Source organism: Girardinichthys multiradiatus, chromosome 11 (genome assembly GCF_021462225.1).
Source record: "Girardinichthys multiradiatus isolate DD_20200921_A chromosome 11, DD_fGirMul_XY1, whole genome shotgun sequence".
In the NCBI taxonomy this organism is placed as follows: Eukaryota; Metazoa; Chordata; class Actinopteri; order Cyprinodontiformes; family Goodeidae; genus Girardinichthys; species Girardinichthys multiradiatus.
Window position 1 is genome coordinate 45,002,898 of NC_061804.1, and position 27,847 is coordinate 45,030,744.

General features: G+C 39.0%; 1 protein-coding gene across 3 annotated transcripts in view; it reads right to left on the minus strand.

The window, feature by feature from the left end:
• Positions 1 to 1,198: 1,198 nt before the first annotated feature.
• LOC124876779 (oligoribonuclease, mitochondrial-like) overlaps positions 1,199 to 27,847 on the minus strand; it is a 49,269-nt gene continuing 22,620 nt past the window's right edge. The window contains exons 1-4 of one of the 3 annotated variants that reach the window (XM_047379777.1): positions 12,670 to 14,449; positions 8,958 to 9,547; positions 6,058 to 8,007; positions 1,199 to 4,224 (exon numbers count right to left, since the gene is read on the minus strand). In XM_047379777.1, the coding sequence (XP_047235733.1) occupies positions 1,678 to 4,224; positions 6,058 to 8,007; positions 8,958 to 9,467 (5,007 nt within the window). In that variant the 5' untranslated portion in view covers positions 9,468 to 9,547; positions 12,670 to 14,449 and the 3' untranslated portion in view covers positions 1,199 to 1,677. Of the gene's footprint in view, positions 8,008 to 8,957; positions 9,548 to 12,669; positions 14,588 to 27,847 lie in introns of those variants that run through there. The other 2 variants (XM_047379778.1, XM_047379776.1) reach the window with 2 other exon arrangements.

Genomic DNA, 27,847 nt, shown 5'->3' on the forward strand with positions numbered 1-27,847 from the left:
TGCAGGTGATCATTGTGCAAGTAAAGCAGGAGTCCATGCTGAGCGTTAATGTAACGCATAGACTTACAGGTTACAGGTGTCCTGTCAGCAAAAAAAGAAAAAAAAGGGGGGGTGTGGGGGAAAGGGAGAGTGTCAGGGTGGTTTCCGGGCTTTGTTAACCAGGCTGGTGGCAGATGGGAAAAAACTGTTCTTGTGGCGTGAGGTTTTGGTCCGGATGGACCGCAGCCTCCTGCCAGAGGGGAGAGTCTCAAAGAGTCTGTGACCGGGGTGGGAGGGATCAGCCAGAATCTTCCCTGCCCGCTTCAGGGTCCTGGAGGTGTACAGTTCCTGGAGCGACAGTAGACTGCAGCCAATCACCTTCTCAGCAGACCGAATGACACGCTTAGGTACTTATGAATGACATCCTGACCACACCCCCATTTAACCCCCTCCACTCATCCCCACACTTGGCCGTGCCACTCAATGTCGCTTGGCACTGCCCGCTTTGGTGACATTTTTCAATTTTTTCTGGGGACAGGGTTATGCTTTTACATAGAACGTACTCCTGGATCAGTGCTTCTGTGTTTCTTTTGTGTCTGCTCTGTTCTCTCAAACCCCTAGTCGGTCATGGCAGATGGCTGCTCACACTGAGTCTGGTTCTGCTGGAGGTTTCTTCCTGTTAAAAGGGAGTTTTTCCTCTCCACTGTTGCTACATGCATGCTCAATATGAGGGATTGCTTCAAAGTCAATGCCAGTGGCTGTCCACTGTTGCTACATACTCATCCAGGAGGAGTGACTGCTACAAGTCTCTGACTCGATGCAATCTGCTGAGTTTACTTAGATAGAAAAACTTTTTATCCAATTTGAATAAATAACTGAATCTGACTGCACTGTTCAATGGTTAGGATTAATTGGAATGTATGTACTTGACTTTGTGAAATGTCTTGAATCAACATGTGTTTTGAATTGGCGCTATATATAAATAAACTGAATTGAATCACATCAGGCTTAGATATACTTTAATGATCAAAATCAGCATGACCCAATTACTAACAAAATGTGAGTTCATAAGTACCTAAACACTTCCAACCTTGCACCTGTTGAGGAATGTATGCTATTGGTTTGTACTATGTACGGTGACAATAAAGCATTCTATTTTATATACTGTGTCATGACCAGCTCACACTCAGAACATAAAAATGGACAAAAGACCAAGATATGAGTGCTTATAAGTTTATTAATTTATAAGAAAAGAATAACACAACACGCAGCTGCTGTTGCTGCTGTATGGAGTCATACAGAGAAAGTGACTTTAAAACTCAGTTAAAGTTGTTCTATTTGAATTTCTTCAGCCTACCCTAAACCCAAAACTGAGGGCAATAACCCATGATTCAATGTTAGAAATGGAATTACAAATTAAAACAGCATTCACTTACAAAATAGTTTAGGTACACTATCAAATGGTTTCATCAGAAAATATAGGAAATTATGTTTACAATGACACTGCCTTACACTTCTAACTTTGAGGCATGTTGCATACATAAAATTCTTTTTACAACATCCTGAAAATTAGGATGGTAATATGAGCTAAATCATAAATTTCCACATTTCAATTTACCATTGTCATTGAATAAAAGTAAAATGATCTGGCAGAAAAAAATAGTATACACACACACACACACACACAAACCACACATTTTACTTATGCATGTTTCCATTTTTGTTTGGGCACACTTGCTTTCGACAGGTACAACAATGACAGCAGCAGCGACAGCAGTAATGTTGGAGCAGACAGAGAAGTCTGCTTGATTCCACTGGAACTGTTTCATTTTCTTCCCCTATTGCTTCATCCTGCTCATTGGTAATTTTAAAGGAAGTTTGCATTTCTTGCATTTTTGCTGGGATTGTATCCTTCTGAGAAGTTTGACTAAATTTTTCACCTGAAACATATGTCTTACTGACTTTCTCTTTGAGGTGAAGTCTTTCAGTCTTGCTCAGCATGTTAAGCTTAACTTGTTGAAGCTCCACATATTTTATTTTGGCAGTTATGGCATCATATCTACTTTGTGTTGATGACTCCATACCTTTTCCCTGTAATGAATTGTCTATAAGTGTTTTTTCTTTCAGTGAGAGTGTTATTTTATCGAAATTAAATATTTCTTTTAGCTTTCTATCCAAGTTATTTCTAATCTCCTCACCCTTCTGCTTCATCAGATTAATCTCCTTATGTTTCATTCTGTTGTACTTCCAAAAGGTCTGTAGTAAATTGCTTTTCCGCCATTTTGTAAATTCCTCCGCCTTTGTTGAAACCCTAGAAGTTGTTAGAGACTGCTTTCTTTGCACATCTATCACTTTTTTAAGTTTTAGTACTGGCCATTCCCTGTTGGATATTGCATATTTACTACAACTTTGCAAATGATCTTCATCCTCCGTAGAGATGAGCTGGTATCCAGTTTCAGTAGCTTTGAACAGGTCATGAGGCTTCTGAGCTGCTATTTCAGATTTTATTACTTTAAATGGACTTACATTCTGTTTCTCTTTCTCCACTTTCTGATCACACAGACCTACAGTTTGTGTTGCCATTTCACACAATGATGGGGTCAACTGTTGTCTTTGTCCTTGTAAATATTTTAAATGACGACTCATCCAACATCTGTCTAAATGCAATTCACTATTTGTTTGGAATGAACAAATAAAGTGAGCGAGCTCTTCACATTTTCTGTCTAACCTGTCTATATTTTTTTGAAAAACTTCAATTGTCATTAGATTTAGAAATGTGAATCTCTGTATCAAAGCTGACACAATCTCATTATGAATTTGTACAACATGTATAGGATCAACTTCTACTTTCTGGTATAAATCAGTCTTTGAGATGTGGATCCTTTCTTGCTCTGCCTTATCCAAGTCAACCATTTGAGAGAGTTCATTTTTTCTCATTGTGAATTCTGACATTTCTCTCTGCAGGCATTCCTTCTCATTTGACAGTTGTTCTCTGTCTTTTTCAACATCCATCTTCTTGGAAATCATTTGTTCTTTGTCCTTACAGATGCTGCGCATGAAAACCTTAACCTTTTCCTTCATCGTGTCAGTATTCTTCATCAAAACCTCCAGTTCTTCAATTTTCTTCTCTAATTTCTTCCTGCTGAGTTCTAGATGTTGAATTTGTGTGTGAAATTCTCTGCCTTTGCTTTCTCGTTCTTGTGGTTTTAAAGTGATCACATTGATGAGAACCTTAAGTTTGTCTCCTTGTGTTTTTAGACGAAGGTTAAGATCTTGAAGTTTGGATTTTTCTTTGTTGATGACATCAAATAGATTGTTTGTTTCTTCTGTCTTCTTGTGTAATTCCACCCTTGTGCTTTCCAACTCTTTTCTTTGTTCTTTAATAAGTTGTTTGTCTTCTTGTATTATTTCAGTTTGTTTCTGGAGGTTGTACCCAATCATCTGTAAGTCCAGTTTATCTTTGACCATCTTTTGTTTCTCTATGTCCAGATCCTGTTTTTCCTTTTTCAGAACTGCTTCAATGGTAATCACTTTTTGTTTTTCCGATTTGATCATTTGGTTCCATTGATTTTCCATTTGTTCTCTTTGTTTTAGTGTATCGTAAAGGAGAGTGTTCAGAATGTCCTTTTCTCTTTCCAATACCTCTTTATAACCAGCCACATTTTCCTTCTGTTCATTAAGGCTCACAAGCTTCTGTCCCAAAACAACACAGAGTTTTTCTACACCTTCAATGCTTTGTTTTAGCTGGTCCATGTTGACTTTCATGCATTCACTTAGTTTTCCTTTTAGATGTTGACTTTTTCCTTTAGAACGTTCTGATATTTGACTTTTCTCCAAGTCAATGTTCTCTGTTGTTTTCAGCTCAGACCTTTGTCTTTCTGGTTCTATATTCTCTGTTGACATCATTTCTTCTCCTCTCTTGTCTATCCTCACATAATCAACTTGTTCTCTTTCCTTATGGAAGCTGGCCATGGCAGCTTTAATCCACTCTTTCATGTTTTTAGCAGTCATCATTAAAAGCTCAATCTCTTCCTTTTCTTTCTGTATTTTGATCATTTTAGATTGTAGTTCCTGGGTTTGTCTATGGAATATTTGATCTTTCCTTTGTCTGTCTTGCTGTTTAAAGTCGATCATGTTGATGACATCTTGAAGTCTTTCATGTTTTCTTTGGACTGAAACAGCCAAATCTCTAAGTTTGGTTTTCTCTTTGTTGATCTCAGCCAAACAACTGTTGGCATCTTCTACCTTCTTGTCTAGTTCAATCTTTGTCCTGTTCATCCTCTCTCTGTCTTCTTTACTCTCTTGTTTTTCTTGTTGTAATGTCACACGTTCCTTCTGGATGTCAGACATCATCAATTGTAAGGCCACTTTTTCTTTGTGTATTTTGTCAATCACTCTATCCAGATTCCGCCTTTCTCGTTTAAGGTCTGCCTTCATTTTGTTAAGATCTTCTTTATCCAAGTCAACCATTTGCTTCCATTGGCGTTCCATCATTTCTCTCTGATTACTCATGGAAGACATGATGGATGTTAAACTGATCTTTTCTCTTTCAAATTGCTCTTTGTAAGGTGTTATTTGTTTCATTTCCTCACCAAAGGTTGACAGCTTTTCCTCCAGTGAAATACACAATAACTGTGCATCTTCATGACCCTTATGTAACCTTCCCATTTTAACTTTGATGTACCCACAGACTTTATCTTTAACTCCTTGAAGTGTTAGTCTTAGGTTTGCTGTTGACTTCATTTCATTCAAGAGTTTATCTTGTCTCATTGTGAACTCTGACATTTCTCTCTGCAGGCATTCCTTCTCATTTGACAGTTTTTCTCTGTCTTTTTCAACATCCATCTTCATGGAAATCATTTGTTCTTTGTCCTTACAGATGCTGCACATGAAACCTTTAACCTTTTCCTTCATCGTGTCAGTATTCTTCATCAAAACCTCCAGTTCTTCAATTTTCTTCTCTAATTTCTTCCTGCTGAGTTCTAGATGTTGAATTTGTGTGTGAAATTCTCTGCCTTTGCTTTCTCGTTCTTGTGGTTTTAAAGTGATCACATTGATGAGAACCTTAAGTTTGTCTCCTTGTGTTTTTAGACGAAGGTTAAGATCTTGAAGTTTGGATTTTTCTTTGTTGATGACATCAAATAGATTGTTTGTTTCTTCTGTCTTCTTGTGTAATTCCACCCTTGTGCTTTCCAACTCTTTTCTTTGTTCTTTAATAAGTTGTTTGTCTTCTTGTATTATTTCAGTTTGTTTCTGGAGGTCGTACCTAATCATCTGTAAGTCCAGTTTATCTTTGACCATCTTTTGTTTCTCTATGTCCAGATCCTGTTTTTCCTTTTTCAGAACTGCTTCAATGGTAATCACTTTTTGTTTTTCCGACTTGATCATTTGGTTCCATTGATTTTCCATTTGTTCTCTTTGTTTTAGTGTATCGTAAAGGAGAGTGTTCAGAATGTCCTTTTCTCTTTCCAATACCTCTTTATAACCAGCCACATTTTCCTTCTGTTCATTAAGGCTCACAAGCTTCTGTCCCAAAACAACAAAGAGTTTTTCTACACCTTCAATGCTTTGTTTTAGCTGGTCCATGTTGACTTTCATGCATTCACTTAGTTTTCCTTTTAGATGTTGACTTTTTCCTTTAGAACGTTCTGATATTTGACTTTTCTCCAAGTCAATGTTCTCTGTTGTTTTCAGCTCAGACCTTTGTCTTTCTGGTTCTATATTCTCTGTTGACATCATTTCTTCTCCTCTCCCTTCCATCCTCACATAATCAACTTGTTCTCTTTCCTTATGGAAGCTGGCCATGGCAGCTTTAATCCACTCTTTCATGTTTTTACCAGTCATCGTTAAAAGCTCAATCTCTTCCTTTTCTTTCTGTATTTGGATCATTTTAGATTGTAGTTCCTGGGTTTGCCTTTGGAACATTTGATCTTTCCTTTGTCTGTCTTGCTGTTTAAGGTCTATCGTGTTGATGACATCTTGAAGTCTTTCATGTTTTCTTTGGACTGAAACAGCCAAATCTCTAAGTTTGGTTTTCTCTTTGTTGATCTCAGCCAAACAACTGTTGGCATCTTCTACCTTAGGGACTAGTTCAGTTACTGCTTTTTTCACTGTTTTCTTCCCCTTTGTTGTGTTTTCCATTACACAATAGGCCTCCGGGTTTCTCCAGCCTCTTTTTTCCAGGATTTGTGTTTCACTTTCAATTGAAACACTGACAGCAGGACTGTGGTCTCTGGTAGTCTGGTTCTCATGAAACTGCACTTCTTTTGGTTGTTTCAATTTTAATCTCAAAATCTCTAATGCATCCTTCTCTCTTCTGATGTTCTCCACTCTTTGGTCTAATTCTTTTCTCTTCCTCTGTACCTCTCTTTTGAATGATCTCTTTCCTTCTGTTATTTTATTCATCATTCTTATATTCTTTTCCCCTTTTTTCATAATTTGTTTTAAAATAGCCTTATTTTCTTTTCTTTTGATTTCCAGCTCTGAATTTAGCACCTCCATTTCTTGTATTTCTCTATTAGTCCATTTTATTCTATCCTGACATTCTGTCATACACTTTTTTTGTCTTTCATTTGGCTGACCTAACATATTTCTCTGACCCACAGTTTTCAATTGTGGCACTTTTGCATTTTGTCCCTCAGCTCCAGTGTCTTGTGCCAACATCTTTCCTAAAATCTCTTGTTTCACTTTCTCACTTAGTTCCAGGTTTTGCTCCTCTCTGTCACTGTTTGTATCATCAAATTCATTTATTGTCAGTTTTCTTTTCTCTATCAGTTTTTCTTGAAGTGATGTGATTATGAACATTTCTCCGATTGTTTCCTCTGCTTGTGTTGCTACTGAGTCTTTTAATGATCTGTCTCTTTCTGAACTTTCCAATTTGTCAAATATCTTTCGGTCTCTAATTCCTTCTTCCATTTTATGTCCGAGTTCAGTTTTTAGTTTTTTAATCTCAGCCTGATGCTGAGAGGTCAAAAGGTAGATTTTTTTCCAGTTTTCTTTTAAAGCTTCAATCTTCCTGTTCATGTCTTCAAGCTTTCCTATTTTTACACCAGTCTCCTTTATTTGATACAATAGTACTTTGCTTTTCTCCTTGGCATTACCAGCTATCTTGTCTATGTTGTTTTGACATTTTAACATATTTTCCAGCTGCTGCTGAGTCCCCTCAGATTTTCTCTGGATTTGTATTTTTAGGATTTCCAATTCATCTCTCTCTCTTAAGACTTTCTCCAATCTATGATCCAGTTCTCTTCTCTTTTTATTCATTGTACTTTTGCAGATGCATGTATCTTCATCCAGATTCATTTTCTTCAGCTCAACGTAAGGCTTTGCTAATTTTAAAAGCCTCTGAAAATGTCTCATGTCTTGCAGAAGTCCTTTGATTTCATTATCATTATTCTCAAGATCTATGGTCATATTCAATTTTCCACTTTGGCACCCAATATCTGGTTTTATCATTTTAAGAATTTTTTGTGTTTGGTAAATCTCTGCTCTGAGTCTTTTTAAATCTGCTTGTTGAAGATATTTTCCATCAGAACATACATCTGTCTCCTCAGCAAGTGCCTGGGGATCTTCTTTTGACTTCTGCTTCACAACAACCAGTGTCTTGGTGTTACGTTTTTGTTCAACAGTAGAAGATTTTGTCTGATCTTCCATCTGTTTCTGACTTTTATCCTGTAGTTTTTTAATATTTGTTTTTATTTGCATATTTAATATTTCCTCTTGCTCTTTTAGTTTATATATCTGCTTGTCCACCGCAGGTATTTCTTTTATACATGCTTTTTTTGGATTTGTATGTATTAATATTTTGCCATGGATTTCTGTATTTTTTTCAATTAGATAACCTTTTAATGTCTTAATGTTCTCCAAGGGATTTTTTTCTGTAGTTGTTTTCTTTGCTTTGTCAGTGACAATTTCTGATCTTGCTTCTCTCTGGGTGTCTCCATGTTTTTCTTTCTGACGTTCTGAAGTGACGGGAGGTTGTGCCAATATCCATCTGTTCATCTGTTTTTTTATGTGAGCCAGATGGTCCTAAACAGAACAACATAGAATTGTTAACATGGCTTCAGTCATGGTGAAAACTGAGAGAAGAGGCTCACCGGACTGTAATAGCTTGAAAAAGTTTACTTAGTATAGTTTACCTGATGAAAGTGTATAATTGTCCAGGTATTATTTTATAAGTTAGACATACTTTAACTCTCCTGCCTATATATGGATGGATGGATGGATGGATGGATGGACGGATATCCAAGGAATTAAATATATTATAGCAATAATTTGCACCACTGACTTTGCCCAAGCTCTTTATTAAAAGGAAATCTGAAAATTTAACCAACATCCATGCTCCCAATGCCTGTGTCATTATATGATGGACCTCTCACCACTGTCCAATGAACATGCTGTAAATGGAATTGGTCTACCAGTGTGTAAGGTTTATGATTATTGATCATAAGTGTAATGACCCTAAACATACAACCAGAGATACAATGGAGACCAAAGATTTAGATCAAAGCACGTTGATTTGTTAGAATGACCCAGTCAAAGTTTTGATGTTGCTTATGATACAGAAATCTTACCTCCAAATGGTCTTCTAGTTGGAGGTACTATGCTATATCTTCAGTTAACGTCAGTTTTCCTTACTGCATCTGGTATGTTTCTGGTCTAAACGATCTCAAAACCTACAGCCAGTAACTCAGTGGCAAAGATTAAAATACCTGTCATGGGTCATTGAAAGATTTTCCCTGCCCTTCTGTGAAAGATGATGCATTGTAAATGTGAATTGGGGCAACATGCAAAGATTCAATGTTTTCAAAACTTTGCATTAAAGGCAAAAATTCACTGCCTTAACAATTCCAAAATAAAACTTGAGAAACAATGCTAGGCAGATAAAAAAAATGCATCTCTACTTTTTTTTTCAAATGACTTAAAATGTAACTGGCTTACTACTTTTAGTTTATAAAGCGACATAAAAAAAGACTTACCATGTATGCTTTTGTTTCTTCATTGCTCTTTCTGATGATCTTTTGGGTTTTGAGCATTTCCTCGTTGGTGTTTTTAACTTCTTCAGCAGATTTTTCTATGTTAGTTTGTACTTTTTCTGTGGTTAAAATTAAGGTAATTATTTCTTTCCATTTTTTTTCAGTCTCTTGTCTTTGCTGGTCCATTTTTAACTTCAGTATTTCTAACTGAATACTTTCTTTAATCATTTTCTCCAGCTTCTGGTCAAGCTTTTTTCTCCTTTTGTCAGTCTGAAAACTCATCCATTTTATTTGGGTCTTTTCTTCTATAAAGTGTTTCCTGCAATGTAGTGTATCTTCTTTAATCATATGCAACATTTCTATGATTTCCTCTGGTTCAAACGTTACTCTCTGCATGTCAGGCCTGGCTTTTCCCTTTAAATATTTGATTCTACTTCTCCCTCTTTGTCTATCTTCCCAAAGTTGTTTAGCATCTTCACCTACTTGGCTCAAGAATTGCTTTTTCTCTTCCATATTGTCCCTTTTCGGTTCGAAATTCCTTTTTTGTTATTCAGCTGAAGTCACTATTCCATTTTCTTCATGTTATCATTGGTCTGTTTAAAAAAAGAAAAACCAATACACATTAGGAAAACAAAAACATTGATGAGAAACTACAGTTCTGCAAAAAAGTATTTTCCCTTCACATATTTCTTCTTTTTTTTTATTACACTTAAATATTTTAGATCATCAGAGTAATTTTAATAAAAGAAAGAAATATAAATATTAAATGCAAAATGTAGTTTTCAAACGATTTCATTTAATATAAACCTATTTACACTTCTCTGGTCCTATGTGGAGAAAATAGCCCCTCTTGGTAAATCCTGAAATAACTGTGATTGACTACACTTTTTTGAAAGTGGAGTTCAATTTCACTAGCCATACCCAGACAGGATAACTTCCAGACCTGTAGAATCAAGAAATCACTTCAATTTAACCTGTCTGATAACATTAAGTAGGCAAAATCATCTCAAGAAGTAAACATCATCCCATGATCTTAAGAAATTCAAGAACAGATGAGAAACAAAGTCATTGTCATCTATCAGTCTGGAAAGTTACAAAGCTAAGGCTTTGGGACCTCATTTGCACCACTAAGAGAGCCCTTATCCACAAATACAGAACATGTGGAACAGTGGTGAACATTCCCTTAGCTTAAAGTTATTTGTGTGAACAGCTTGCATAAGAATTACCAGGACAGCTAAACACTGTATCTTCCTTATTTGTTGCCTTTAGTTACACCTAAAACGTTAAAGGATGTAGTTAAAAAAAACTGATTGGCAAATATTAATGCAAATGAGGCAAACATATGACTGAGCACACTGCATCAGCTTTACAAAATATTGTTCCACTTTCATAACATTCTGAACTTCTGTGCACAGAACCTTGGTACTTTGATTATTTCTTTGATCATTTTCTATCACTCAGCAATTTATCACTGCAAGAAAAGTGAATATGTTTATATTTGAACTAAGGTCATGTTTGCATGGTATTCTTACAGTCACTTATAAGTAATGAATGGTGTACTAAGAAACCATCAGATCAACAAAAAGGAGCTAAAGTATTTATTTTTTTTAAAATCATCATCAGTAGCACATTTGAGTTAATCTGAGTATGCCATTTTTATAACAGTACGATATTTATTTTTCTGCGGTTGTAAATTTCTTCCTTTAAGGTTACTTTTTGATTTGTATAGTTTTTTATGTTTGTGAGTACCTGTATGCTTCCACTTGGCTTTTATGTTGCCGCTGACACACCTGAATTCCCCCACATTGGGACAATAAAGGATATTCCTGTCTTTTTTTAAGCTCGTGGCTCTTTTGAAGAGTTTTTGTTTCTGTATCTTAATTGTGCATAACCATCTGCAACCATCCGCCCCACAGCCGAGATCGGCAAAGGGGAGTTAAATGTATTAAGACAGGTTAGTGGACTTGGGCACTATAGTCTTGACCTAACCATACCACAAACATTTTACAAGGACCTAAGGAAGCCATTTCAATTCTTTTCTTTGAGATAAGCAGAGACAAAATTGGTGACAGTTTGTTAAATTGGCATAATTCTGTTTTAACAAAATAAGGTTACTTTGTGCATGCCACAATAGTGGGGTAGTTAGTATTAAATTAAATTAAAGTAAACAGAGTATTTTCTTTGAGGAGTTTGCTTGTTTTCCCTTTTACATTTTGTGCCTATCCTTTTTTTCCCCATATCTGCTCCTTCCCATGTACTGAGTCATAAAGCAAACAGCTCAGAATTATATGCTAATCCAAAGTCTCGTCAAGTGCATCAGGTATAAGAAACTGACACTCTTTTTGCATGTGTTTTTTGTCCTCCAACAATTTGAATATGACACTCTGCAACAAACAGCAAGCACAAAAGTTACAAAAAGATGGAGAAAGAGTTTTCCTCGCATATATAGATCTCACTGTACAGAGAGGAAACAGGTTCTGGACAGCTATATCTAAAACATGCAGAAGGCCGGCCTGAAAAAGCTCCACTTTGTTAAAGTACTGAACGTGATCCAATTTCAGCTACAAACTACATGAATTATGACTATAAATGTTCAAAGCCATAAAAACCAGCTCAGCCTAATCTCTGGAAGTTGCTCTGTTATTTTCTGCTATTTGTTTGTAGACTTATATAGAAATCATAGACTTTATATGTGACAGATAATTAAAGATATTAACAGAAATATATAGAAACTGTTTTGTTTTTTTAGAGCAATGCATCGTCGCTTTCAGAAACAATCTGTTTATTCATTTTCATATAAACTAACTTTAGCTCTTACCAGGAATGATCCCGCATTAAAATTAATATTGTGAACAATATTTTTAATGAAGTGCATTTCAATGATAAGTAATTGCAAGCTTGATCACATTTCATTTCTTAGGCCAACAACTTACTTTTCTTAGCACTACAGGCTTAAGGTGGATTTTAAAACGCTGTACACACAATCAAGATACATTTTTCACAATTTGTTCTACCTATGATGTGACATATATACTTAAGCCCAAAATTAACCATAACAGTGTTAAATATGGCTTTGAAGTAATGTTTTAATTTTACCATCATGTTCCTTCTGACTTGAAGTAATATTAACATTTTGGAGAAGCTCAGCAAGAATCCTGGCTTGAATCAATGGTGGGAGCCAAAAATTAGTGTACTGACAAAGACGCCTTCTAAGAAACTGACAAATCATAAAAACACCAGTGGAAATATGAAAAAACGTAATCACAATTATAAGAAGGGTTTGCATTACATTTTGTTTATCTGAATCAGCCAAGGGTATGAATAATTTAGGAATTATCTGTATCCTTTTTCAATTGAAAACATGTCTGAATAAAGTGAAATTTATTCATTTTTTGTAAAATGTATAAGCTAGCTGCGTAAGAGTGCAGATGTCAGCTAATATTTAGTTGAAACACCTTTTAAAATTAACTTCAGTAGTAAGTCTTTGTTAAAGTTTGCCAGCATAATACATATTGATTGGGCAATATTTGCTCTGTTTATGCTGAATAGATTCTTCAGTTCTATCAGATTATAACGATTTTCACCATTTTCTCTAAATAGAGCAATACAGGTTGCAATTTCACAACTGATGCAATGAGAATACAGACCTAAGTAGAAATAATGGTACAAAATCTGAAAATTATTATATTATTAAGGAACTTTATTGTTTTCATACCTGTTTTTGTTTAGTCTTCATTTAATAAAACCCACCAAAACCATGTAGATGGTCATCTGTCAGTTGTGTGCTGGTCTGCTTTGAGGGCATCTATGATGATAACGCTAGCAATGCGTCTGTTCGAAAGCTTTTATCACTTTCTTACAAATGTTCATTGCGCACCAAATTTGTGTCTCAGATGTTTACTAAAAAAGTGTCTGAATGACTGGATGCTAGTGGGTGTTTCAAAACTGTTGTGTCATGCTCACCAAGTCTGGATTTAGCTGATAAGGATGGCGTACATGTTAGGCTTACGTCAGCTGTCCTGAGCTAATTCTATAATACACACAGATATATACAAGCATATGCATACACATTATATATATATATATATACACACACACATACACATATGTAAACACATATATACATATAATGTGCATGTGTGTGTGTAAAATTACTGCCATACATCCTGTTAACACTTTTGTTGAAAATTGCAACATAAGTAAAACCCATTTCTGGAATATACACCAAAACACCTCACCTCAAGTTAGGGATGTTGACTTTTGTCAGAAATTACTGGAACATGTAAACAGTAATAATACACTGTGTAAGTTGGTAATTTAAGTAGACCGAGGCAATTTTTTCATCTCAAACTATTTATTGGAACTAAAGTTAACAATGGCTGAATATATCACCAAAAAAAATTTTAGTCTTTCAATAATTGATGTGTATTCCGGATCTATCCCAGCTTGATGACAACATCTCATGTTCTTGACAAAACGATTTATTATTTGCTAATGCAAGACATTCCTCTCTTGTTGAAGGGCTTAGGTCATTGAGGTTCTGGGCAGTGGGGTAACAAGCACCTACAGGACAGCTGATCTCTGAGTGTTCTATGGAAGTCAGGTCCGGAGAAACTGCAGGCCCCTCCATTTGAGGCACCCCACCCTCTAGTATCCATTTCCTGATGGTATAAACTCTGACCAGTTTGAGCCTGGGGCATCATCATCTATGAAGATAACGATAGGCATGTATAGCTCATGCAGTGGCACAATAACTGGAGTAATGTTATTCAGGTGAAATCAGCTAATTACACAGTACATGGTGAAACAGACAGACATCTTGTTTTTGTGAGCATTTGTGGTTCCTCCCATGCTGAGTAGCAAGCATCAACAGCCCTAATGGAACCTTTATCTGTAGAGGTTATGCTGAGTGATACTGAAAACCAAGTTATCAACTTGGTACAGCCACCCCTCTTGAATTTGAATATGTACAAATTCTTTAGATGCACTGGGGGGAGTTTGCATCAGATGACGATCTCAATTAAGAAGCAAGCTGTGCAAGAATGCCAGCCATAAAGCTATTTCAATATTTCGAAAAGCAGGTGAGTTGCCTTTCACCAATACATCTGCTTTTTGAAAAGTGACATCAGGTATGTTATACTGTTGTGATATGGATGAGCTCGTTTCCTGGCCATGGGGTCAAAAACCATACCCATCATTAGCAAATTGTGCCTGAATTCTGTCATATTCTCAATATAGTAACATGAACTAATGCAATAGCCCCTCATCTAAAGAGACTTGTTTAAAGGTTGCATCCTAAATACTCTAAATGCAGACTGGAACACTGGACTTTGTTGGTAATTTGTCCATCAAGTCTTCTTTTATACCTGAATCTCTTTCGGGTCAACAAAACTTAAGTACTCACAGTGTTGCTGAAAACAACAAAACTTAATGAACAAATTATGTTTCAGGGAAATTCAACAAGAAGAGAAAATCAGTCCAAATGCATTTGAACAGTCTGACTCCTGTACTAAATCATTTTATTGCCTCCGTTTTCTACAGTCATGCATTTCTTCGCCTCTGTTGATGCTTTGAAGATGTTGGCTCTGTAATACTGCAGCTCCTTAATACTCTCCTTTATGTCATCTGAGGCTCTGAAAAAAAAGAAAACAGAAGTATGTAAAGAGTTTTAAAGTGATTATTATTTGGTAGTATATAATTGTTATGCATAATACAGAAAAAAAACTATTCTTGTGTGGTTGCCTAACTCAGTGCTTAATTTCCTTTTATTTTCAGGACGTACATGACAAAGGATAATTCAATTCAATTCAATTCAAAAATACTTTATTAATCCCAAAGAAAAATTAAATGTTGTTGTAGCTCATTATGAAGGTTTCTTCAAAGAGCCGTTGTAGATGATGATTGCTGTGGGCAGGAAGGATCTCCTGTAGGTCTGTCTTACAGCACATCTGAAGAAGCCTCTGACTGAAGACACTCTGTTGTTGTAGGACAGTCTCATGAAGAGGATGCTCAGGGCTCTCCATAATGTTCTTTATGTTATGAAGAATCCTTCTTTGCACAATGATCTCCAGAGGTTCCAGAGGAGCTCCCAGAACAGAGCCAGCCTTCTTTATCAGCTTGTTGAGCTTTTTTAAGTCCCTGGCTCTGATCTGGTTCCCCAGCAGATGATGGTAGAAGAGATCACACTCTCCACAACAGACTCATAGAAGATATGCAGCATCTTGCTGCAAACACTAAAGGACCTAAGCTTCCTCAAGAAGTACATTCTGCTCTGTCCCTTCTTGTAGATGGCTTCCAGTTGCATCTCCACTTCAGTCTGTTGTCTAGGTGAACACCGAGGTATTTATACTCCTCCACCACCTCCACCCCTTCTCCCATGATGGAAAAAGTTTTTGATTTATTCCTGCTTCTCTTAATATCTACAATCATCTCCTTTGTTTTAGTCACGTTCAAGATGAGATGGTTGTTTCCACACCATGCCACAAAGCGGTCCACCACTTTCCTGTACTCATCTTCTTGTCCATCTCTGATCCACCCCACGACTGCAGAATCATCAGAGCATTTCTGCAGATGACAGGAGTCTGTCTTGTACTGGAAGTTTGAGGTGTACAGAGTGAAAAGGAATGGTGAGAGGACAGTCCCCTGTGGTGCTCCTGTGCTGCTGACTACCTGGTTAGACACACAACCCTTCAGACTCACAAACTGTGGTTTGTTTGTCAGGTAGTCTTTGATACAGATTGTTGAGGCCTCTACCTGAGTCTTCTGGAGTTTCTGACAAAGCAAATCAGGTTGAATTGTGTTAAATGCACTGGAGAAATCAAAGAACATGATCCTCACAGTGCTGCTGACTTTGTCCAGATGACAGTGGGTTTGTTGAAGCAGGTGTATGATGGCATCTTCAACTCCAACTCCACAGCGATAAGCAAACTGAAGGGGGTCCTGATAGTTTATTATTTGCTTATTCAGGTGGGCCAACAGGAGTCTCTCTAGGACCTTCATGATGTGGGATGTCAGGGCAACAGGTCTATAGTCATTGAGGACTGATGGGTGAACCTTCTTCTGGGCCAGGTTAAGATTGAAGAGGTGCTGCAGAATCCCAGAGAGCTGCTATGCACAGCTTTTCAGGACTCTAGGGCTGACACGATCTGGACCTGCAGCATTATTCCGATTACGTCTCTCCAGTAGCATCTTCACTTGACTTCTTGAGACACACAGGTGGAAGGGGGAGGCATAGGGAACATCAGCATCTTCTGATTTGGTTGAAGGCAAACATGTAGAAGCAGAAGGGTCTAGGGCTGAGGTGGAAAATAAAACATTAGAGGTGTGACAGAAAAGTTGTGGGTCAAAGGAGGGTTAGGGTTACTTTTTGGGTTTACATGACACAGAATATCAGAACATGTTGCTTTCAAGAGGATGTACGCTTTACAAGATTGTGTAGGAGGATGAGTGCACCCACTGGTTTCAACACTGAGTCCCCACGCAGTGTCCACACTGTAAGTTCTGTACTCCCCACATGATATTATGCTGTGAAACTAAATCCTACGCTTCACTTGTCAAACAGCTGACTCCTCAAAGCAGGCCTATATGGTCATGCTTTGTTGATGTGGCTAAATGGTTCAATAGAGGCCCCTAAAACATTTGGCATGTTTAGCATTTAGAAGTAATATATAAAACTTCACACAGATACAAGCAGGTGGAATTGTAGACCCCATAATCTAATATCACTATCATACATAGTGCTAATAAATGTTTTATGTTTTTTTAAATATAGCTACACAGATGATGTAGTCCCAAAGGGCACACATTTGTTGAAAACTTTAACATAAGTAAAACCTGTTTCTCGAATTTCCTTATACAGGTCAACCCTGTTCAGTTGAAGACATTCATTCAGTAAAGGTTTGGAAGGTTGCTACTAGGATTTCTGCCAGTGCTGTCCAGAGATCCCTTTAAAGAGGCAAGTACCTAAGATTTAAAAGGGGTCTTTATACAAATTGAATTTAAAAACAATACAGATATCTAATGTACATAATGACCTGTTAAAGAAAGCCATCTCGCACTCAAACAGAATCTAAACCCGGAATCAGTAGGGATGCGGGATCAGTAGTCTCAGCAGAGATGCCTACACTTTTCTCTCCCCTGGGCCCATAGTCCCTTCAGCATCCCCTGGCCTGTTCCTTGGGCCTCCTACTGATGGAGGAATCTAAATTTTAACCTTAAAAAATAGCTTCTTAAACCCCAGACCTCTTTTTGAGAAATTGGTTCGAAAATGACAGCCAAAATGAATTGAATATATCTAAAAAACTACAAGGTCCATTTGAATTGTTTTGGTACCAAAATAAAGATAACACTCCAAAGGTCTAAAAATCAACACTCAAATTACTGAGTGAGAGTAAATGAATGTAAAAGTCAGCAGTAAATAAAAAGAAAATAATTTTCACCTACAAAATGTTTTTTGTAATGTGAATATTCCTTTGAAAGTATGCTGTTGTAATCGAAAACATCTAGCAAGCCAAAGTGCATGATCTCGGCACTAGCTGTACCAAAATTCATGCATAAAAGGTGAAGCATATAAATTTTACAGAGGTTTTTGTTGGAATAATTGTATATAGATTTATCTTACATTTCCTCTTTATTACCTTTGCTATTTGACCTTTATAACCTTTCATGTTGTATGTGTAAGCAAACATGTGATGAGTTGTTTTGCAGACAAAGAGGAAAGGCGGAATCGAGATGATGCAATCACAGTTGGGGACTCATCACAAGGATAACAGCTGATTGTGCTAAACAAAGAACGCACATATCTTAAGATTTTGAATACTATGCAAGCGTGTTTGTACAAGTTAATGGTGTGCATGACGTTGCTGCTATTTGAGTTCCTCCACCCTTTAGAGCAGCAACGTTCATGCAACTAGAGACCACCCTAAAGATAATAAAAGAGAGGATTCGGAAAGAGCGGTAGGAGATTTGTAACAGAAGCACATCTCTGTCTGTTCTCCTCGCAGCGAGTAAGAAACTAAAACTCTTGTTTTTCTCTTCTTTTTGTGATGCTATAGGTATTTTAGGTTGTTTGAACCTGACAGTATTAGTTGATGAAAGTCCCGGAGGACCTTCTAAATTTGCCATTTTGGCACCATATGTGCTACATGAAATTTCTCAGGGACTTTTTTTCCCACCAATATCTCATCATAGATAGATTTAATCTAATAATAACTGTTTTGGGGGATTCTTTGAGAAAATACACCAAACATATAGGTACTTTTTCAAAAAGGGGAAAAATCATACAGAGGTAATATTTGACTTCAAATGGAGCAGATTCATTAACAATACAATTTGAAATAAAACTACAAAACAGTGAAAATGGATAACATATCTTTCTGATTATGAGATTTCAAAACCAAGTTCTCTGGTCAACAGACTGGACGCAGACTGGCGCTGCCATTAGCTGTCAACATTTCCAGCACCTCCTTGGCAGTGAAAAACCGTCTGTTTTTGCCTGGCATTATTCTCTCAAGTTGAAAAATATAGGAAAATAAGAATGAATGTACTGCAGACAAATACTCCTTTCTTCACTCTGCTACAAACATTAGTGAAAGTGCCGCGAAAAAAAAGCTCAAATCAAGCAGTAACCTAGTCTCAGATATTCAGACCATGAACTACTGACCTATACAGGTCCTTCTCAAAATATTAGCATATTGTGATAAAGTTCATTATTTTCCATAATGTTATGATGAAAATTTAACATTCATATATTTTAGATTCATTGCACACTAACTGAAATATTTCAGGTCTTTTATTGTCTTAATACGGATGATTTTGGCATACAGCTCATGAAAACCCAAAATTCCTATCTCACAAAATTAGCATATTTCATCCGACCAATAAAAGAAAAGTGTTTTTAATACAAAAAACGTCAACCTTCAAATAATCATGTACAGTTATGCACTCAATACTTGGTCGGGAATCCTTTTGCAGAAATGACTGCTTCAATGCGGCGTGGCATGGAGGCAATCAGCCTGTGGCACTGCTGAGGTCTTATGGAGGCCCAGGATGCTTCGATAGCGGCATTTAGCTCATCCAGAGTGTTGGGTCTTGAGTCTCTCAACGTTCTCTTCACAATATCCCACAGATTCTCTATGGGGTTCAGGTCAGGAGAGTTGGCAGGCCAATTGAGCACAGTGATACCATGGTCAGTAAACCATTTACCAGTGGTTTTGGCACTGTGAGCAGGTGCCAGGTCGTGCTGAAAAATGAAATCTTCATCTCCAAAAAGCTTTTCAGCAGATGGAAGCATGAAGTGCTCCAAAATCTCCTGATAGCTAGCTGCATTGACCCTGCCCTTGATAAAACACAGTGGACCAACACCAGCAGCTGACACGGCACCCCAGACCATCACTGACTGTGGGTACTTGACACTGGACTTCTGGCATTTTGGCATTTCCTTCTCCCCAGTCTTCCTCCAGACTCTGGCACCTTGATTTCCGAATGACATGCAGAATTTGCTTTCATCCGAAAAAAGTACTTTGGACCACTGAGCAACAGTCCAGTGCTGCTTCTCTGTAGCCCAGGTCAGGCGCTTCTGCCACTGTTTCTGGTTCAAAAGTGGCTTGACCTGGGGAATGCGGCACCTGTAGCCCATTTCCTGGACACGCCTGTGCACGGTGGCTCTGGATGTTTCTACTCCAGACTCAGTCCACTGCTTCCGCAGGTCCCCCAAGGTCTGGAATCGGCCCTTCTCCACAATCTTCCTCAGGGTCCGGTCACCTCTTCTCGTTGTGCAGCGTTTTGTGCCACACTTTTTCCTTCCCACAGACTTCCCACTGAGGTGCCTTGATACAGCACTCTGGGAACAGCCTATTCGTTCAGAAATTTCTTTCTGTGTCTTACCCTCTTGCTTGAGGGTGTCAATAGTGGCCTTCTGGACAGCAGTCAGGTCGGCAGTCTTACCCATGATTGGGGTTTTGAGTGATGAACCAGGCTGGGAGTTTTAAAGGCCTCAGGAATCTTTTGCAGGTGTTTAGAGTTAACTCGTTGATTCAGATGATTAGGTTCATAGCTCGTTTAGAGATCCTTTTAATGATATGCTAATTTTGTGAGATAGGAATTTTGGGTTTTCATGAGCTGTATGCCAAAATCATCCATATTAAGACAATAAAAGACCTGAAATATTTCAGTTAGTGTGCAATGAATCTAAAATATATGAATGTTAAATTTTCATCATGACATTATGGAAAATAATGAACTTTATCACAATATGCTAATATTTTGAGAAGGACCTGTATATTTACTATGCTTCTTCAAACTGGAATATCACATATTATTGCAGAATCACAATGTGGGTTTTTAAAAGGAAGATCAATCCACAAAAAATGTGATTAGTAAAGTATATAATGGAATATAAAGAACATGCAAAATCCATGCAGAAAGACCCTGGCTGGGAGTCGAACCCAGGACCTTCTTGCTACAAGGGAACAGTGCTACCAACTGCACCACCATGCAGCACAGTTGGTGCAGGGTGTACTCTGTCTCCCGCCCGTATACTGCTGGAGATAGGCAGCAGCCCCCCTGCGACCCACTATGGAATAAGATGAATGAATGAATAAATTAATGAATGAATATAAATTTATTTCCCATAAACTGAATTTACCAGATTACACAAAGCTTTACCAGAACAATTTATTAAGTAGACTCAAAATATGAGAACATATCAATACATTATCCGACAATTAGCCACTCTTTTTATTAATGGCATTTCACTGACTGATACAAAATTAAATAATTACATGATTAGAAACTGCCTAAATGAAACCCTATGCCCTTGGAGAACAAATGAAAATAACATACACTACAAATTTGACATAAAATCAATTGAAAAATTAAGAACTTTATATTTGAAACTCCCTATACAACCGAAGGCCAAAGAAAGACAATTCCAAAGACTAAATGCAATTTACCATCCCAAAGAATTACTAAGGCGCCGATTCAATATTAACGATAATAAATGCTAATTTTGTGAAACAACAGACCATGTTTTCTATGACTGCAATAAAATTAAAATATTCTGGAATAAATTTGAAAAATGGATCAAAAATAGTATTCCCAGAACAAAATAGTATTCCCAGAACAAAATAGTATTCCCAGAACACATTTATACAGATATAACATTTGGGATATTATTGTAAAACAAAAAGGACGAACTCTGTTGTAACCTAATCTTTTGTTTGGCAAAATGTTTTATCAATGAACAAAGAATAATAAGAACATCCCTTGTCTTTAATGTCTTCCATAATGACTTTCAGTTATACTTGAAATCTCTAAAATATATCGAAACATGTAAAAGCCTGTATGAAATGTTAACTGAATTTCCCAAACTTACAACATAATTTTAAGATATATATCCTCTTGTAAGTGAAATGCCTTTTTCCTTTTTGTTAGTCTTTTTTCCTCTCTTATTATGTTCTTTTATCTCAGTATGCCTCTACATCCACCATGGACTTGCAGAATCTTAAATTGCCATACCTGTTTGTTTATGCTTTCCAGCTGTCTCACTTGTTTTGTTAAATAAAATTTTAATAGAAAAAAATGCATTTGCCATGTAGCGAGGAAATACAGCATCGCAGTTTTCGAAACAGTATCCAGGAGACAAAAACAGACAAGAGGAATGATGTCAGTGTGACGCAGGGACAATGGATTACAGGAGCCAAGCGGCTGTATACTTTAACACGAATTATGACCATAAAACAGCAAAGGTAAGATGTTTTTTATGTTTTTGGCTTTGTGAAATAAGCCTCATATTTCCTCCTCTTCTGCTGCTGGTTCAGTGAGTTTTGCACCAACAGTGGTGATACTTATATCATATATTATATGCAATATTAATTTACTGGTTATTGTTTAGCATGTGTTTGAAATGATTTTAGTGGCGAAAGCTCAGCTGCCCCTAGTACTAGGGGCACTCAGGTTATAGGGGCCCAGCACACAGTGTGCGATTTCAAAAATCATGAAGGACTTGAAAATGTCACACAGTGCAAGTCAGACATCATAAAATCTCATTGTAGATTCCAAACTGTATAACCATCCTAGACACATCTGACATGAATAGGAGGTTAAAGGTGTTAATGTGCTCATTATCAGAAAAAGGGAGTGGAGGATGAGGGAAAGGAGATGGTTGTGGGAGTAGTCGAGTTAAATGTCAAATGTCAATCAACCGATTTTAGTCACACAGCATGGTTTTCCCAGAAAAGATCTGGTACTTCTTGTTATGTATCGTAGGCTGTCTGTTATCTGAAGAGCGCTAAATTTTTGGTCAGTGCTTCTGTCCCACTGTACCTTTTGAAATAAGGAGGAAATAAATCTCCTGATCTTCTCGTATCAGACAAATTTCCAGCTTTCAAGCTCGTCCGGGAATGGCCTTGTGGAGCAAAAGTTCGCCTGCGAGCTCTTGTCTCTCCTGATATGCGCCTCCGATGTGCTGTCCTGTGAGACAGGCGGGAAATGGCAACGAAACATCTCAGCCGGTTTATGCTCCCAGTGACGTCAAAGCTGCGACGTCTGTTGAACTGCGCATGTCAAAATGTGCGACCAAAATGGATGGCCCCAACATCCCCCTTAGGTTTAAAGGGTGTGTGTGATTAATTGCAGTCTTTGAAGCTACTGGGTCCGTCCATCAAAGGAGCTGAGACTCAATGATCCATGATCCATGAAGAAGCAAAAGAAATAAAGAAAACGAAAAAAATACTGTCCCTGTGTTCCTCTTGGCAGGAACAGGAGTTCACAGTTCAGTCTTAATCACTTATGTGAGGGTCTGCAGTGCATGCAGAGGGTTAATGGAAAAATAGGGTGCAACTTGCAGTTTAACACTGTGTATACCTGAAAGGTAGTTATATTTTTAACTGTTCCTGTTGAAGAAAGTTGTTAGTGGTCAGTGCATGTTAGTGTGAGTTTATGAAACATGCACCTATTTAAACTGGTCCTACACACTGGTCTCTCCTTTCCTGGACATGGAGACAAGCTCTGTTCTTGGGGAGGAGAGTTCGATGTAGACCTTCATCTGGTTCAGCAAAAGAGCAGTAGCTGGGATGACTGTCAATTGGTGCTGACTTAATGAAGCTGCATGTCACAGTTAGGAGGAATTTGTTACCTCCTGCTAATTTTGGAGCTGGTTCGACCCAGTTGGTCTGAAGGTGGAACCAAAGTAATGTAACCCCCCTTCGCTGAAGCAGAGGTTGACCGATTGGCTGGGATGGTTGAAACTGGCAGCAGGTTAAGCATCCTTGGATGTAGACCTGAGTGTCGTGAGACGTTGGAGGCCAGTACGCCATCTGTTGGAGGGTGTGGAGTGTGGCTTTGCAGCTCCTATGGCGCCCTACAGGAGAGTAATGGGCGTAGGCTAATGTGACCCCCCTTTGGTCTGTTGGAACAATGCTGCAAGCTTGGGAGAGCTGTTTTATGCCAATCTGCACACTGGAGGTGCACACTCTGGCTGTCTTAAGGAGAGGGTGGAGCCTGTCTGCTAAGAGGAGTGTGTGGCTGTGTTGTGCCTCAGTTAAAAGGGGATCTTATTGGCACACGCGGTCATACAACTCTCTACCAGTTGATAATTTCTCTAGCCAGAAAGCTAGAAGCACTTCTGGTATGAACATGGTTTCCAGGTGTACACCTTCCACCACTTTGGGGTTGTAAGTTTTCACACCTGTGTTCTTTAAAGAGCAAAGAAATGATGCATGACTGCATCTGGGAGGAGTTTTCTGGGTGGCTGGGTGCAGCTGTGTCCCAGAGGTGCCCATGTCTGGCACCGACGAGGACCTGAGAGGTTCTTTGGGCTCCTCTAAGCTGGCAGCCTGGTTTGTCACCAAGGATGGTTTGCTGCTTACACCCAGTGGTGTTTGCACCTCCGCCTGGACCCAGAGTTAGTCCTGGTGGCAGTCAATGAGTGGGGCCAGCCTGTCCAGCAGGTCCTGGCCACCAAGGAAAAGCTCTGTGTTCAATGTGCACATATAGAAGGGGTGCACCAGAGTCATGTCTTTGAGTGTGATGTCCATCTCCACCTAGCTGGTGATGCTTACATCACAAGCTTCAGCCTGAAATAGTTTAATGAGGGTGAGCATGGCTCTACTCACCTCCTCGAACAAGACTGAGCCCATCAGGTTGATATCTGATCATGTTTTAAAATGGAAACTCAGTTTGACATGTCCTCCTATACTGGTGAGATAGTATAGGTAACCTGTATGTTCATTTTGCTTCAGTTTACTTAAGAACCGTGGAAAAGTGGTTTGTTTCGTTTCTCCTGGAATGTTCTTGGAGTTTCCCAGGATTGTCTTCCCATCCGTGCAGGTAGACTCCGATGGCTGTGGAGACTGGGTCCACGCCTAGTCGTGCTGGCGGGGGTTTTGGATCCGGTTTCACCAGATGGTCAGCTGCCTCTAATGATGGTGGAGGTTGGGCGCATGCCTGGCGCCCTGGTTCTGTCAGAATCTTGCGGAAGGCAACCTCCATCTCTCTCCTCGGGCTCCATCCTGCATGTTGACTCCAACCTTTACCATCAGGCTTACCTTTGGGCCTCACGTGATGGTCAGGTCATCTGTTCGACCGGAAGTGGTCCGGCAACTTCGACTGTGGCTGGTACTCAGTACCAGCCCCCCGGTCCAGCTGACCAAACATACGTTGTTCCCTTAACCTGTTCTTAACATGGGTTCTATTTGAAAGCATTTCTCGGCCTTCTAACGCAAGACTGTCTTCTTCTATGTGCATCTGTAAAACTCTAGCCTCACCTTCTGATCCATTAGTAGGGCTTGCTCGTGTTTCCCACGCCATCTGAGCGTATTTACGGATCTCCTGCATGGTGGGGGTTTTTGTTTTACAGTACATAGTAACATCGTAACGTACGGTTTCATGAAGGTTGTGGAGGAATAATGATTTAAAAGCATGTTCCTCCTCTATGCTGGGAGCATTACCACCTTGGGAGTAAGCGGCTCTCAGGCGCTGGTAATACTCTCTGGGTGCTTCGCTTTTATTTTGCTGGATAGCCAAAGCACCAAGTGTTGTGGAGGCCCGGTCCGTGTACACAGAATATTCTTCCCTTAAAGCTTCGCAGAGGGTTGAATAACGGTCTCGGAGTGCAAGGGGCAGGCTCTCCATGAAAATATGGACGCTCCTGGATGTTGTCTTCCAGATGAGCTTCAGCTTTTCCTGTGCTGATGGGCAGCACAGGTCTAAAAGGCAGCGTTCGGCTTCCCTAAAATAATCATCAATGTTTGATTCCTCATTATTAGGGTCAAAACGCTCTATGCCTTGGGCAAGAGACTCAAGTTGGCGTGTGCACGATCCACTCTCAGGGATTGGTGCTGGCCCATCTGAGGATTTACTCCTGGGATTGTAGAGCAGGGTCCTGCAAGTCAAGTGTGAAGGTTGCTCGCCCCTAAAACTTGAACCATTTACTTCTAGTGAGTCCACCGCCAGGTATTGTTCATGACTGCCTTCTACAGTGGGGTGGAACACCGCACCACTGAATCTAATCTGCCTACTCATATCTGTTCTGGACTCTGTGGATGTGTGGGCAAAACCACAAGCTTGGGAAGGTTGTCTCTGGAGAGCAGCTTCTACGTTTTCCAGCTCTGAGTGAAAGGTTCTCTCAGGGCGTTGCACGTGTGGCTGACCTTCAGAGGTTTCAACCTGCGAGACAGGATTTATCTCCACCCCCCAGTCTTCTGGGGATGGGGGTGTGTCCTGGCTATGCTCAGCTACCTCCAACCATCTGGCTGCTTCCAACTTCTCTTCCACTTCTAACAGTTCACACCTAGTTGCATCTTTTGTCTGCAAAGTATTATTCAGCATAGATTGCAGATTAACACACTGGTCTCTTTCCAAAAGTACCCTCAGCTGATATAAAAGAGTGAGCTGTCCTAACACATCGACCACCTGTGTGTCCTTTGGTGGATTCTTAATGACCAGGAGCAACTCCTGAATCCTTGCTTCACATTGCTCAATGCTATAATCATTAAGAGCTCTGATGACAATAAAATCAAGGCTCCAATTGCTTCCTGTGCCTGCATTTCTGTGGGGCCCTCCTGGCTCTAAGCCGGCAGGGGTTGCTTTGACAAGCTGGCAATTTACGTTGAATTTCACCATAAACTACACAAAACGTCCACCTTGCGTCCACAAAAGCACCTTAGAAAAACTATTATTACTATTAGGAGTATATTATTACTTCTCTGCAGTAGAATTGAGCCAATATTAGTCATGATACATCCTCCAGCCTACAAGCACTCCTGCAAAATTTTACCAAATCTCACAACAGAGAATCCAGGATATCACAGATGTGTTACTTCGTGCAAAAGTGGTATCTGCCATTTTAAGGCCCACCCAGGGACCCAAATTATGTAAGGATTATGATTATTGATTAATATTCATCAAGAATTATAATTTAAAATCATAATTTGATTGTTTTTTTATTTCTTAACCAAAAATCATTACTTACGAACACAAATCAGAGATGTCCTCAGGTGTTGTGATTATGGGCTCAAAGCTTTTTAATAATTACAAATTATTAACCAAACCACAAACTGTCACTGTTTATTCAACCACTTCACCGAAGGTGGGGGAACATCAACCTTGTTTTGACAGATAAATCACTCTTGCACGAAATAAACACAAATGCTTCTCTTAATTATACAGGTCCTTCTCAAAATATTAGCATATTGTGATAAAGTTCATTATTTTCCATAATGTCATGATGAAAATTTAACATTCATATATTTTAGATTCATTGCACACTAACTGAAATATTTCAGGTCTTTTATTGTCTTAATGCGGATGATTGTGGCATACAGCTCATGAAAACCCAAAATTCCTATCTCACAAAATTAGCATATTTCATCCGACCAATACAAGAAAAGTGTTTTTAATACAAAAACGTCAACCTTCAAATAATCATGTACATTTATGCACTCAATACTTGGTCGGGAATGCTTTTGCAGAAATGACTGCTTCAATGCGGCGTGGCATGGAGGCAATCAGCCTGTGGCACTGCTGAGGTCTTATGGAGGCCCCAGGATGCTTCGATAGCGGCCTTTAGCTCATCCAGAGTGTTGGGTCTTGAGTCTCTCAACGTTCTCTTCACAATATCCCACAGATTCTCTATGGGGTTCAGGTCAGGAGAGTTGGCAGGCCAATTGAGCACAGTGATACCATGGTCAGTAAACCATTCACCAGTGGTTTTGGCACTGTGAGCAGGTGCCAGGTCGTGCTGAAAAATGAAATCTTCATCTCCATAAAGCTTTTCAGCAGATGGAAGCATGAAGTGCTCCAAAATCTCCTGATAGCTAGCTGCATTGACCCTGCCCTTGATAAAACACAGTGGACCAACACCAGCAGCTGACACGGCACCCCGGACCATCACTGACTGTGGGTACTTGACACTGGACTTCCGGCATTTTGGCATTTCCTTCTCCCCAGTCTTCCTCCAGACTCTGGCACCTTGATTTCCGAATGACATGCAGAATTTGCTTTCATCCGAAAAAAGTACTTTGGACCACTGAGCAACAGTCCAGTGCTGCTTCTCTGTAGCCCAGGTCAGGCGCTTCTGCCGCTGTTTCTGGTTCAAAAGTGGCTTGACCTGGGGAATGCGGCACCTGTAGCCCATTTCCTGCACACGCCTGTGCACGGTGGCTCTGGATGTTTCTACTCCAGACTCAGTCCACTGCTTCCGCAGGTCCCCCAAGGTCTGGAATCGGCCCTTCTCCACAATCTTCCTCAGGGTTCGGTCACCTCTTCTCGTTGTGCAGCGTTTTCTGCCACACTTTTTCCTTCCCACAGACTTCCCACTGAGGTGCCTTGATACAGCACTCTGGGAACAGCCTATTCGTTCAGAAATTTCTTTCTGTGTCTTACCCTCTTGCTTG